Source organism: Gavialis gangeticus, unplaced genomic scaffold (genome assembly GCF_001723915.1).
Source record: "Gavialis gangeticus isolate Ggan-Ray unplaced genomic scaffold, GavGan_comp1, whole genome shotgun sequence".
Classification (NCBI taxonomy): Eukaryota; Metazoa; Chordata; order Crocodylia; family Gavialidae; genus Gavialis; species Gavialis gangeticus.
The window spans coordinates 14576777-14588782 of record NW_017729018.1 but is presented as its reverse complement, the minus strand read 5'-3'; the positions used below and the strand labels follow the sequence as shown (position 1 = coordinate 14588782).

The 12006-nt window shown below is 56.4% G+C and overlaps 2 protein-coding genes across 4 annotated transcripts in view; one reads left to right on the top strand and one right to left on the bottom strand.

The window, feature by feature from the left end:
- ARHGEF18 (Rho/Rac guanine nucleotide exchange factor 18) overlaps positions 1 to 2002 on the top strand; it is a 55112-nt gene extending 53110 nt beyond the window's left edge. For all 3 annotated transcript variants that reach the window (XM_019513643.1, XM_019513642.1, XM_019513644.1), the window contains 2 exons: positions 1326 to 1448; positions 1545 to 2002. In XM_019513643.1, coding sequence (XP_019369188.1) covers positions 1326 to 1448; positions 1545 to 1705 — 284 coding nt within the window. In that variant the 3' untranslated portion in view covers positions 1706 to 2002. The remainder of the gene's footprint in view (positions 1 to 1325; positions 1449 to 1544) is intronic.
- Positions 2003 to 8001: 5999 nt separating this feature from the next.
- PEX11G (peroxisomal biogenesis factor 11 gamma) lies at positions 8002 to 11978 on the bottom strand. Its single transcript, XM_019513645.1, has 5 exons — positions 11899 to 11978; positions 11351 to 11545; positions 11094 to 11272; positions 10020 to 10070; positions 8002 to 9232 (listed from the first exon to the last, which is right to left on the bottom strand). Exons 1-5 carry the CDS (start codon positions 11959 to 11961, stop codon positions 9007 to 9009), a joined length of 714 nt encoding a protein of 237 aa, XP_019369190.1. The 5' UTR covers positions 11962 to 11978; the 3' UTR covers positions 8002 to 9006.
- Between the last annotated feature and the right edge of the window lie 28 nt (positions 11979 to 12006).

Genomic DNA, 12006 nt, shown 5'->3' with positions numbered 1-12006 from the left:
CAGAAGGAGCAATGGGCTCAAGTTGCAGCAAGGGAGGTTTAGGTTAGATATTAGGAAAAACTCTCTCACTAGGAGGGTATTAAAGTGCTGAAACAGGTCACCCAAAGAGGTGGTGCAGTCTCCATCCTTGGAGGTTTGAAGACCCAGGTAGACGAAGCCTTGTCTGGGATGATGCAGTTGGGGCTGGTCCTGCTTGGAGCAGGGAGTTGGACTGGACGTGACCTCCTGAGCTCCCTCCAGCCCTCCTTGTCTGTGATCTTCCAACTACACAGTGCCTGTGGCTAATACCTTGATTTGGAACTTTGATTTTCATACAATGAACCTGCTTAGACTTTTGGCAAGTAAATGTAGCCTGGCCTCCTTGCCACTGAATATGAAGTGTTGGCAGATGGGAAAATGAAGCTTCAGTGCTGCAACATCCAGGCTTGATCTGTACATCAGCAGTGAGCTTGGTGGGTTTTCATGAGCGTGGTGGGTTCCACTCTCCAGCCCCAGCACTAGCAGGATACATCCCAGTTGTACCCACAGTCATTCATTCATTTCATATGCATCCCGTAGCAGTGTCAGGAGCTGCAGATTACAAATAACCTGGCAGGGCCAGGGATGACCATGCTTCCTCCCCGGGCCCCCAGAGAGGCCACCCACAGCACCTGGGGTTCCCGTACAAGCCCCAGCTGGGCACAGGACCATTTAGCTTCTGAGATTAGCTGAGGTCTGATGCATTGTGCCCGCGTGTGTGTGGAAGTGAGAATATAGCATACGCCTTTCTGTACCAGATGCAGTCTGTGCTGGGGGCTGAATTTGGGTAAGGAATGGTGTCTGTGGAAGGGGGAAGCCTGTTGGATCCAGAATGTATTGGTTGCCAGTCAGCGCTTTTACCTTTTGAATTAAAAAATTGGTGAGCCAGCCTGTGAGAGCAGTTGTGCATTATTACCGCTCCCGCAGATGGGGCATGCCAGGGCAGAGCTGTGATGAGCTGCTGAGTCTAGAGTGCAGCAGTCGCTGCATTGGTCTTGCATGCCTGTCAGGTGTGTCTTGTTCATACCAGTATGATAGTACAGAAAGATCACCTGTGGTCTTTAGGGGACTGGCGTGCTGGGCTGTCTCTGTACAACTAAGAGAGCAGGGTCCTGGTTTGAGCATCCGAGAAGGTAAATGAAGGCTGTTGTTGGAGCACGAGACTCTGGGCATGTGAGGTGGATGCATGCTGCTGGGCCCAGGCTTAAAACCACAGATTCTCCAAAAGGTCACCAGGACAATATACTAATGGGGAAAGTAACCTTTTCTCTTACAACCTAGATAACTGACACCTTTTTTTTTTCCAGCATCTGCTGACCTGAAACAGCTGCTTCCAACGAAGTTTGTGGGGAAAGATGAGAGTGTGCTGAGGAGCAGACGGTCAGGGAGCCCAATCCTTTCGAACAACCAGGGCGCCACATTCCAGCCTGGTAAGGCTTGCCCGACTGACGTGCCAGCGGAGCACCGAGTTGTCTTTCTGCATGGGGATGTTGTATGCTATGGTGAATTTTTCTTCTCTCTCTCAGAGTTGTGTGGGCCCACAGATACCCAGCCAGAAACCCTCCCGTCTGCATCGTCGAACCTGTTCAAGCCGAACAGCATTCACGTCCAGACTGTGGTGACCTCTCCACCAGCCCTGATAAATCCTGAAGATGACGGCAGCAAAGAAGATGTGATTTTTTTCTAGCTGTTTCCACTTTGTGAAGGACCTCCTGCCATACTGCCTCTGAACTCGAATCTGGCATTAACATGGCAGAGACCTGTGGGGCTGGTGGTTGTCTGTCTGCCCTGCCCCTTCGCACCAGCAGGGACTGGAGCGGGGCTTCAGTGTTGCTTGGTTGGCTTCTTTCCTGACAGCTCCAAACGAGGGCACCGCCACAGCACAAATTAGCTTTCAACTTTTCCCAGGCATGGGAGTGTCTTGTCTCGTACCTGGCTTAGGTGTATCCATTCAGAGCCCATTAAAATGTTGCCATCCGCTGTACTTTGCTCTCTGAGTCTGCCCGAGCTGCTGGTGATCACGTCTTGCAGAGTCGGCGAGCCGTCAGCGTGCCGCCCCCCTCAGTTTCTATGTACAGTTTTAAGGAGAGGCCATCAAATGGCTGTGACATTTTGAGACCTCTCTTTACAGAGCAGCGAACAGTGGCACAGGGTAATAGCAGCTGGACAGCTAGCCCGTCTTCTTGCAGGCAGCAAGGCTGGTGACCTGCCCCCTCGCATGACAAGAGGCGGCTGTATGTGGTAGCGAGTTCAGCAGGTGGGTGTTTCCTGCACGGGCAGGGCGAGGGGGGCTGTAAACCTTTCAGCATCCAGAGTCCAAGGGCAAGACCTCCACCTCATGGAACAGGTTGGACTTGTACAAACTCTGCTGTGGTCAGGAGAGCTGGGCTGGAGACGTTTCCCTGGCCAGCTCCTTGCATTAAATGGGGTCCATCAGGTGCAGACCTCTTGAGTGGTGAGTACAGTGCAGATTCCCAAAGCCAAAATCATGCACTGGTTTGAACTGAACTTTGAGCCTGGGATTGCATCTCTCTCAGAGGTGTGAACGGAGGCAGATTCGGCATGAAGTCAGTTAATTCCTGCCTGGTCCCTTGTGTCCTGTACCTTCTGCCTGCCTGCCAGCTCACTGGGATGTCACGCCGAGCGATGGAGCATCATGAAGCTGCTGTCCCAGGTGGGAGTGCTCTGCAGCCTTCGAATGAGGGGAAAAGGGAGCAACTGGAGTAATGTACTGATAACAAGCATTGCACGGCTGCGTTGATTCCAGTGGATGGGGCGGTGTCGAGCCAGTTGTGGCACAGAGATGAGATTAACACGGTTCTGTTCAAGCAGCAGCACGTTTCCACGGCAGTGCACAACTCTGTCTGGTACTCGATTGTGCGCTACACCTCATCAGCACACTTCCTGGGCCGAGGAGTGGTGACTGCAGTCAAAATGCCCCAAAGGGATCGTTCGGGGGACAGCGATAGGAGGGAAAACCAGTCTCTCCAGCCTAACACCAGGAGGAAATGCCTTGCCTTCCTCTTGTGTGATTAGCATACACCTTCTTTGTAAACATGTCAAAGCAGCAGGAATGCAGCGACTTTCCTCCTTCAGGCTGTGGTTGGGGCTGCTCCTTGTCAATATTGTGCATAAATATTTCCTCCAAATCTGAGGTTTGGGGGAGTTTTAGCCTAGAGCTAGGCTGGATGGGTGGGATGGAGCTCACCCCTGGTCCTGGCCTGGGATGGGGGGTGAGGTTGGGCTTTTTAAACCAACCTTGTAAATTGGCTCCTCTGATTTGTGTCATCCTTGTACTGCAGGAGAAGAATAGATCAAGGGCCAAGGGGTTTCTTTAGCTGCTGTCACCTGCTCCCTTCGTTGCAGTGAATGTACTTGGAAACAGTGGTGACATCTGGAACCTACCTGACCTGTAAGGAGTCTCACTGCCCTTAATGCTTAAAAATGAGGTTTAAAATGTAACCAGAGGTTTGTTGATTTGCTTTTTAAATGTTTGCTTTGCTGGCATTACTTCAAAGGAGCAGTTGTAGCAGCTGGGAACGATGCAGCATCCCTGCAGTGGGCCCGAGGCTGCTCTGATTCTGGGCCTTTCACCCGTCTCTGAGAAACCACCCTGAGTAGGCATGTGCGCCTGGTACAGTGTCAGGCTGCCGCTAGGGCTTGTCAACGTGGTTTGCACCTGGAGTGGGAACATGCCCCTTCTGCACTTAGGTCTCTTGGATCCAGTGGCAGTTGAAGGAAAGAAAACAGAAAAGAAACCAGACTGGCCTCATTGCAGAAGACGCATTACAGAGAGCGGGGGGCGATGTGCTCTCGCTAGCATGCACGGAAACGGGCAGGGCTCTAGCCCAGTGTCACTCGCCTGCCTCCAAAACACAAAGCAGAGGGAAGCTGGTGACAGACCTTTGAGGAACATGGGCTGTGCCTCCGCAGGCTGGAGTCCTCTGGGCCCCACGATGCTCCCGTTTGCCAGGGCTGCCTTTGTTGCAAGGACGGCTTGCCGGGATTCGAGCAAAGCTGCTTCCTGAGGCACCTGAGATCCCAGAGGCGGTTCTGCACGGGGCAAGTGATGTGCTTTTAAACCTCTATCAAGTTCTGTTTCGAGCGTGAGGCAAAGCCAGGATGCGATCCCCGTAAGCCAGAGTTCCCCACCAGTCCCCCTTGGTTTAGGCATGGGGCGTTGTCAGCATAGCTGAGCTGCCTTCTGCCTCGCTTGCTCAGCCTTTCCACAGTTCTCCTTTGTACCTAATGCTGGGGGCTGCTTCTGGCCTTTGATCTCCAGTGCTCACTTCCAGCCTGAGGGCTGCCTCTGTCCTTTCACTCATGTTTCATGCCTTGGGTTTCCTACATCTCGCCAGGATAGACCCACCCTGAGCGTGCATCTGGAGTGCTCGCAAGCGCCTGACTCCCGGCTAGGAACTGAAGGGAGCAGGTCCAACAGGGTGGCTGCTGTGATTGGCTTGAGGCAGCGGTGTCGGTGTTATCTCGAGATGCGTGCTTGCACATACCGGGACAGGACAGGCCGGAGGACCCAAGAACAAAAGCGGGTGGTTCCCTCTTGCTCGTACGCATGGAGTCACGCTCTGTTTTCAGTCCTGCAGCCAGATGCAGGCAACTCCTGGAGTCTGTTCATGGTACTTGGTATTTTGCTGTTTACTTCAGCGTGAAGTAGCAGGTTAGACGGCAAAACGGTTGAAAAATAAATTTATTCAAAAAACTCCTGCGCCTCAGCCAGCAGGTCCTGAGGTCTGGCTCCCTTGGAGCCGGTGTGGTGCGGCCTCTGCTGTGTAAAGGAATGAGGAGCGTTTGGTCATTGTTTTAGAGGTCTCGAGCTTCCTGCCTAGCTCTCCCGTTGCAGTGGGTCCCACCCCGGCGTGATGGCGAACCTTGCTCGTGGGGTAACAGCCTTCCCCCTTCTCCCGGCCAGCCCCAAATCCTGCTAATTGCTGGCAGCTCTTCTTCCTTCACATGCACATGTTGTGTTGAATTCAGTTGTGCCATGTTTATAACTAGCGTTTTATATTTTTGTACTGAATGAATTGGAGCACTTTAGGAAAGTTTACTTTAGTCTGCTTCTGTTTGTGCTAGGGAAGGGAATCTCCTGAAAGCAAGCCCCGCCGGCTTCATGGCAGGCTGGATCTCTCGCCCAGCTCTCAACTCTTGATGCTGTTTAGTCTTAGGTCTGGTTTAGAGGCCCCTGCACTGTAATGATTTAATGAGTAATCATGATGGCTGGTTCGATGGACCTGCTGGGAGGTGTTTTGGTGGCTTCCCCTGGTAGGATGTAAACATTGTACATAGTTCCTGTACTGTTGATAATCCAGTAGCGACCTCTTTGTAGTCCTTAATTTTATTTGTAAAGTGGATGGTTAAATGTTAATATTCGGTTTGGTTGTGCACTTCTGGGGTAATTGTAAACATGATCCTTGCACACAAACAATGATTTTTACAATGATTGCAGTGTTTCTCCACTGAAGATTTCAAAGCTGCAATAGAGCTGAAACCAGCTTCTAGCAATAAAAAACCCTCAAAACCTAGCTGCCTTCGTACACTTTTATTTCAACTTGAGATTAATGCTACCTTCAAACTGACTGGAGAAGCTGTCATTTCTCATGTGCATCTGCTTTTTCTTATCCTAAAGAGGAAACTCCCTCCCTGTGCCCCAGTGCTGCTGCTGCTGCTGCAGTGCAGAGGGACGGAGCTGAGCTGGGTGAGTCGGGGGCTTGTGGCACAGGTGGAGTCTTAGAGGCAGGTGGCCTCGTTCCAGGATGTCTGAAGTTTGGCCTACCGGCCAGAAGGTGAAACTAGGAAATGGGTTGCCTCAGCCCGGAGCAACTTTGCACCAGCCCGGTGAGAGGTCCCTGGCACCGTCCCACGTGGTATCAGTTACCACCTGAAACCTGCACCACAGTAATGGGATCCCCGCGCGCTCTGCCTCACTGGCTACTGCCCTTTGTTGCCATGGGCAAGACCCTGCTGTCTAATTGTTCGAAGCCAGCTCCACTTCTGATGAGCTTCAGTCAGGGAGCAGCTCCTCTCACTGCAGTGTTCAGACTCCAGCAGGTATCCTAGCCAGGCCAGCTCGGCCTTGGGTCACAGACGGTTAGACCAAGGAGGAACGTAGAACAGGCCAGAGGAAAGTGCAGCTGAGCAGGAGGAGCCTTTGCTGCCCGTGCAGGCGGTGACAATGGCTCTGCCCCGGGCACGGAGTAGTTTAGGGGAGGCTGGGGCAGGGAGCGGACCTGCTCCACGATGCAGGAAGGGCGGTGACAGCCCATGAGCTGGATCAGCCACGGGAACTGTTGCAGCTGCTTTAGCATGCTGGGAAGTGCAGGGCTGTTGCAGGAAGGAGCCTTGGGTGTGCGGAGCTGCAGAGCCAGGCCTGGAGGAGAAGGGCACAGACAAAGTGGTTTGGAGAGCAAGGAGGCTCCAGGGTGAGGGAGGCAGGGACGGCTGAGGTGCATGCCTGGCAAACAGCTGTGCTCACAGCCCCGTGGCGTGGAGCCAGTGCCTCTGCAGCACGGACTGAGCCTGCCTCTGCACAATGTCTGCCGTGCAGATGTGCCCATTGGGCAGGGATGGCAGAGAGAGCCTAGGCATGAAGGGCAGTGACAGACCTGCTTGGAGAAGGCAGCCCTTGGCCATGGCCGTGCCAGGGGCTGGGGCCACCTGGTGCCTGTGACCCTGGGCAAAGCCCTGCCCCTCTGAAACACCTGTAAGGACCTGAGCACCATGGGGTTTGGGATGCCTCTGCCTCGGGGAGCCCTAAATGCTGTGCCGCACTGCGGGGCCCCTGCTCCAGGCCTGGTCTCTGTTTCTGTCCCGTAGACCCTGGCTGCGGACCTGGCTGTGGGCAGGGGTCAGAGCTGAATAGTGCCCCCCCCCCCCCCCGCCGCTTCCCCTTTTCCCCCCCCCTGGGACCCCGGCGGGCGGGGTGGGGGGGGGGGAAGAGTGAAAAAGGGCCCCCCCCCCCCCCCGCCGCTTCCCCTTTTCCCCCCCCCTGGGACCCCGGCGGGCGGGGTGGGGGGGGGGGAAGAGTGAAAAAGGGCCCCCCCCCCCCCCCGCCGCTTCCCCTTTTCCCCCCCCCTGGGACCCCGGCGGGCGGGGTGGGGGGGGGGGAAGAGTGAAAAAGGGCCCCCCCCCCCCAGCCATGGCCTTGACCTTGCTGCCCCCTGCTGGGCACAGCGGGTGCAGGTGCTGGAGTGAACCAGCAGGATCAGGCTCCAGCACAGTGGTCTCAGTAGCTGCAGCAGGCATCCAGCCTGGTGGCGGCACCAACACCTGGCTCCTGCAGACAGGTACAGGGCCTGCCAGCTCGTCGCCACCTTGGGCCCACGGTGTGGGCCCTGAAGTAGGGGCAGTTGGGTTCCCTCTTGCTGGGGCAGGCTGGGAGGTGCAAGGACAGGGAGCCTCCCCGTGCCAGCGTGCATCTGTCTCTTACCCACGTCCTGACCCGGTGCCAAGTTTCCTGCCAGCTAGCAGCAGAGTGTTCAGGAAAGACCAGCGACAAGCCCTTTCATGAGACCACAGTAGCAGGATGAGCCAGACCAGGTAGGGGATGGGACAGGGCTGGAAGGGGAAGAGTGGTGGGCTACAACACGCCAGGAGAGCTGGTTCTCGACCCCTTCTGTATGGTCAATATGTGGCCTTGCCCAGGCCCGTGATGAGAATGAAGTGGGCAGAGAGCTGAGCCTCTTAGGAAGTGGGACTGTCATACTGTTCTCTGCATGTTAACGAGCTACAACAAGTGCAGCCAGGCCTGGTGGGAGGGCAGCATGGTCCAGAGGCGCCAGCTTGCAGGCCCGAGCAGTCTGGCGCCTGTTAGACCCTGGAGCATCCTGCAAGGCAGGAAGTTCAATCGAGGGCAGACTGTGGAGCTGCTACCACAGCAGCGCTCCAGCCCCCTGGCTTTTAGCTGTTCAGGAGCAGCTTGGAGACAGAGAAATGTGTCTTGCGCATAGCAAAAATGATCACTCCTGCAGTCCCCTGAAGTGTTCAGCTCTCTTTATTTGACACAGCCAGAGAAACAGTTAAACGGACCGTTGTACGACTGGTTTCAGCAGTCCATGATTGGTCCCCTCGACATTAAAATGCATTCGATTCCTTTTTAAAAAGCAACTTGGTTCAGATGAGCAGGGGCTGGAGACGGCCATGACGTGATGAGGATCACCTGAAGGTACCGTGCCATTTTGCTTGTTCTGATCAAACCACAAGATCTCTGCTGTTAACACGTCTGCTCAAAGAAGCCACACGCACTAAAGGGCAAGCTTCCCAAAACCCACCCAGGACAGGTGGCAGTGATCATTAGCTCCTCCCTGTCCCACCTGTACCCCAAGTGTGAGCGCCACCAACACCAGCCTTCGAACATCCGTCTCTTGAGGCAGAAGCTCTGGTTCGAGGTTTAAAGATCAAAGAAACAAGACATCCATGGAGTGAGGGCAGACAAGTAAAACCTGCTTCGCATCAGGTGCCTCTTGCTGTGGCAATGCCTGTCCTGGCAACCGGAAGCAGAGGGGCAGGGGCTGCTCTGTCGCAGCACTGCACAAGCCTGAGCTCGGGCCGGGGGGCAGTGGGGCTGCAAGCTGCAGGATCCTGCCCTTAGTGTTTTGCTGTCAGACCTGCTCCCATTCCCCCACCCCTCTTAGCCCCAGGTTTCTGTGCCACGAGGATGCACACGGGCCCTCGCCTTCCAGCGGCTGCAGGTGGGAAGTGTGAAGTGCTTTATCTGTCTCTGGGAAACCCTGAGCCAGGCTGTCCCCGTACTATTCCCGGCTCCATTTGCCTTTGCAGCAGGCACATCAGTCCTATAGTTCTTTATATACTGAGGGTGCAGAAGAGCCAGAAAAACATTAACCCGAATTAACCCCTCTCCTTACAGACACCTTGTGATCACACCCTAATTACAGGAGGCACTGAGCATGAATGCTGTACCCATATAAGTGTACCTTTACCATAGACACCTTGGGCTCCTGTACCTGAACTTATGGTTCACACAGTCCCAGCGTTTTCCCCTACATATGTTTGGTAGACACCAATGAGAGATGATATGGTCCCCATAAGACCCACTAGCCACGAAGGAAACTGTCCAGCCCAGAGAAATCCTGGTGGCAGCCAGTGGATGGCATTGGAGAGGTCTGCCATGCTGCTGAGGATGCTCAAGACTTCAGACTTCATCTGGGCTTTCATCCTCTTCAGCCTCTCCTGTGAGGATTCGCTGTGGGAAGGGAAAAGGCAGAAGCCTTTTGTCAGTCCTCCTGGAGGAGTCGCACAGCTGACACGCCCATGACGGGCAAGTGATTTTTCACAGACAAAAGAGCTGAACAAATGGTTTGTTTGCAGCCAACGGGATGCGTTTGCATGGGCAACTCGGGGCAACCCATGTAAAGAGGATCCGCGGCTGCCGTTCCCCCCACGATCGGCCCGTGAGCCTCAACAGCAGCATCACAACTAATCCTGGAAGCTTCCTGCTGACGCGCAATTGAAGCGGTCTGCTCTTTTTCTGAAAAACCTGTATCTGCTTAGAGCACTGTTCTCCAGTGCCAGCAGCTTTGGGCTTGGCTTTTCCCTTTCGCTGAAAGGGTGCCCGGTAGGTATGGCCCTGCATCTTACTAATCTCAGCATCCGTGTGCTTTTTGCTGAAGCATGTGATTACTCACGAGGGGATAAAGCCCAGCTTATTTGGGAGAGGCCTACTGCAATGGCCAGGCCTTCCTGCTGAGCCACACTTAGGAAAGGGAACCCATGGAAACCAGATAACAACAGGCTTCAGGAAACGCTGGCAAGTGCCTCGTTTGCTGCTCCACGGCAGTCAGAAACCAGGACGCATCCACTTCTCCAGAAACAGACCTGACAATTTTCTGATTACTGAGTGCCTGGTTCCATCAGCCTTTCTCGTTCCAAACTGAAAAGCACTATTTAGTGAGGCCCGCAGACCAGCGACTGCAGGAGACAGGAGTATTGGTGTTAAACTAACTACAGTACAGAGGCCAGAACGATCGTACCCAGTGTGCACTCGCATCTGTCTTCTCAGCCGAGACAAGATTCTCAGAGACCTGGAAACGAGATGGATCTGGTAAGCGATCTGCACCCCAAGGGACCCCCAAGCACAGTCACTTGGACTCTGAGGATGTGTCCCGACAAGCGCACACGCTCCCTTCCCCAGGGACAAACAGCAGCGGCACGTAGTTGTGGTGTTGCTGCCTGTCCCCAGGGGTGCCCCTGCACACGTGCTCTGCAAACTGCCCCGCTGGGACTGGAGAGGCTAAGGCCGGCACCTGGGCCGTCCCCTGCAGCCTTTCCTGGGGCTTCCTGGGGCGGCAACCAGGGTGCATGAAGCCTGGCTCTGGGTTTGGGCAGCCCACGCTGCTGCCATGTGCGCCATGCCACTTTTCTTGTTTTTGGTGCGTTTTTTTAGATACTGGGATTTCCCGGTATCTAATTCTGGCTGCGTGCAAAGAGACAGCACACAGAATCTTTTTATGTGCGCTGCATGTGTTTTGTGGCCCCTGAAAAGCCTTAGAGGTGCCGCAGAGGGCCCCTGCGTGCGCATGCTTGCCTGGACGTGCCTTAAAAGCCTGTTTTAAGGGAAGCTGCGTTATGCAAGCACTGGCCTTTCCTAGGGGAAAGGGCAACAACCTCCCTCGTTTCCACGTGCTTACAGTCAGGGGATGGAAACACATTTTCCTACAGCCACAGTCCGAGAGAGCCTGGGGCTAGACCGGAGCCAGCCTGGAGAACAGGCCTGACCTGCCGCATGCTGCTGCGTCCTCCAGATGTACCCAAGCTTTTAGATTCTTCCTTGAGGACTAAAGGGCGAGGAGAACAAGCCTGCCCGAAGCCTTACAAAAATGACCTTTGTCGTATACGCCAAGGCCTAGAGCCGGGCCCCCGGGGAGGGAGTGCGGACGGGCCCAGGCGCTGCGAGGAGAGGATGGAAGTCCGCCACAAGGGCGCCTGTGCGGGGGGTGAGTGGGGCAGCACTCTGAGGCCGACCTCGGGCAGGAGCCGGCATGCGTGGGGCCGGGACTCTTGCCTCAGGGCCAGAGGACGGGGCCGGGACACGACGGCCCCCTTACCGCAGGATGCCCAGCAGCAGCGAGAGCCCCCACAAGGCCGTGCTCCGCGCCCACCACCGCTCTGAGTGGGCGCGCAGCACGCCGGCGTCAGCTGCCCAGGCCACGTGCTCGCAGGGGTAGTAGAGCTGGTCGGCCACGTTACCCAGCACCGAGAGCCAGCGCACCACCGCGTCCTCCTCCTGCGGGCGGTTGGGGATCAGTGCACGCGGCCCTACCGGCGTGCCCCACCCCCACCCTAGTGCCACGCCCCGCCCTACCGTGGCGCCCAGCCCGTACTGGCGGCTGTGGCTGAGCATAGCCGGGTCGTCGAAGAGGCGCAGCACCGTCCGGCACTGGCTGAGCTGTGCCGACACCGCCAGCAGGCTCCGGGCCAGGGGGGGCTCTGCGGGGCCCTGCCGGGCCGCGGCCACGGTGCCCCCCACCAGCTGGCAGCCGTAGCACAGAGTGCGCATCTGCGGGGTTGGTGAGGCCCGTGAGCCCGTGTCCCTTCCCCACCCCTGCCCGGCAGCCGTAACACAGAGTGTGTGTTTGCAGGGCTGGGGTAGGAGAGCTCAGTCCTTGTCCCCTGCATGTCCCACTGGCAGCCATAACTGTGAGCGCGCATCTGTGGTGCTGCTGAGGGATGATTAGCTGGTGTCCCCCCCCAGCCGTAACGTGTAGTGCGTGTCCTTGGGGCCATGTCAGAGCCCAGCCTGGCCCCGCGCCTGCGCGTAGCAACGGAGCCGACCCCCCCCCCGCTGGCAGCCGTAACACAGAGCGCGCAGCGTCAGCAGTAACGTGACCCGCTCGGCCCCGCCCCCCTCACCAGGCGGTCGCGGCCGCGGTAGGTCTCCAGCGCCGACACAAGGCCGCGCAGCGGGGCCGCCATGGCAACGCTTCCGGGTGCGAGCCGTCACGTGGCGCCCGGGGGCGG

Excerpts from the sequence above, each read along its gene's own strand:
- PEX11G (XM_019513645.1), bottom strand. The coding sequence starts at position 11,961 with ATGGCGGCCCCGCTGCGCGGCCTTGTGTCGGCGCTGGAGACCTACCGC. Across the intron at positions 11,546-11,898 it reads ACCGCGGCCGCGACCGCCTG|ATGCGCACTCTGTGCTACGG; the intron begins GTGAGGGGGGCG and ends CCAACCCCGCAG. Across the intron at positions 11,273-11,350 it reads AGTACGGGCTGGGCGCCACG|GAGGAGGACGCGGTGGTGCG; the intron begins GTAGGGCGGGGC and ends AACCGCCCGCAG.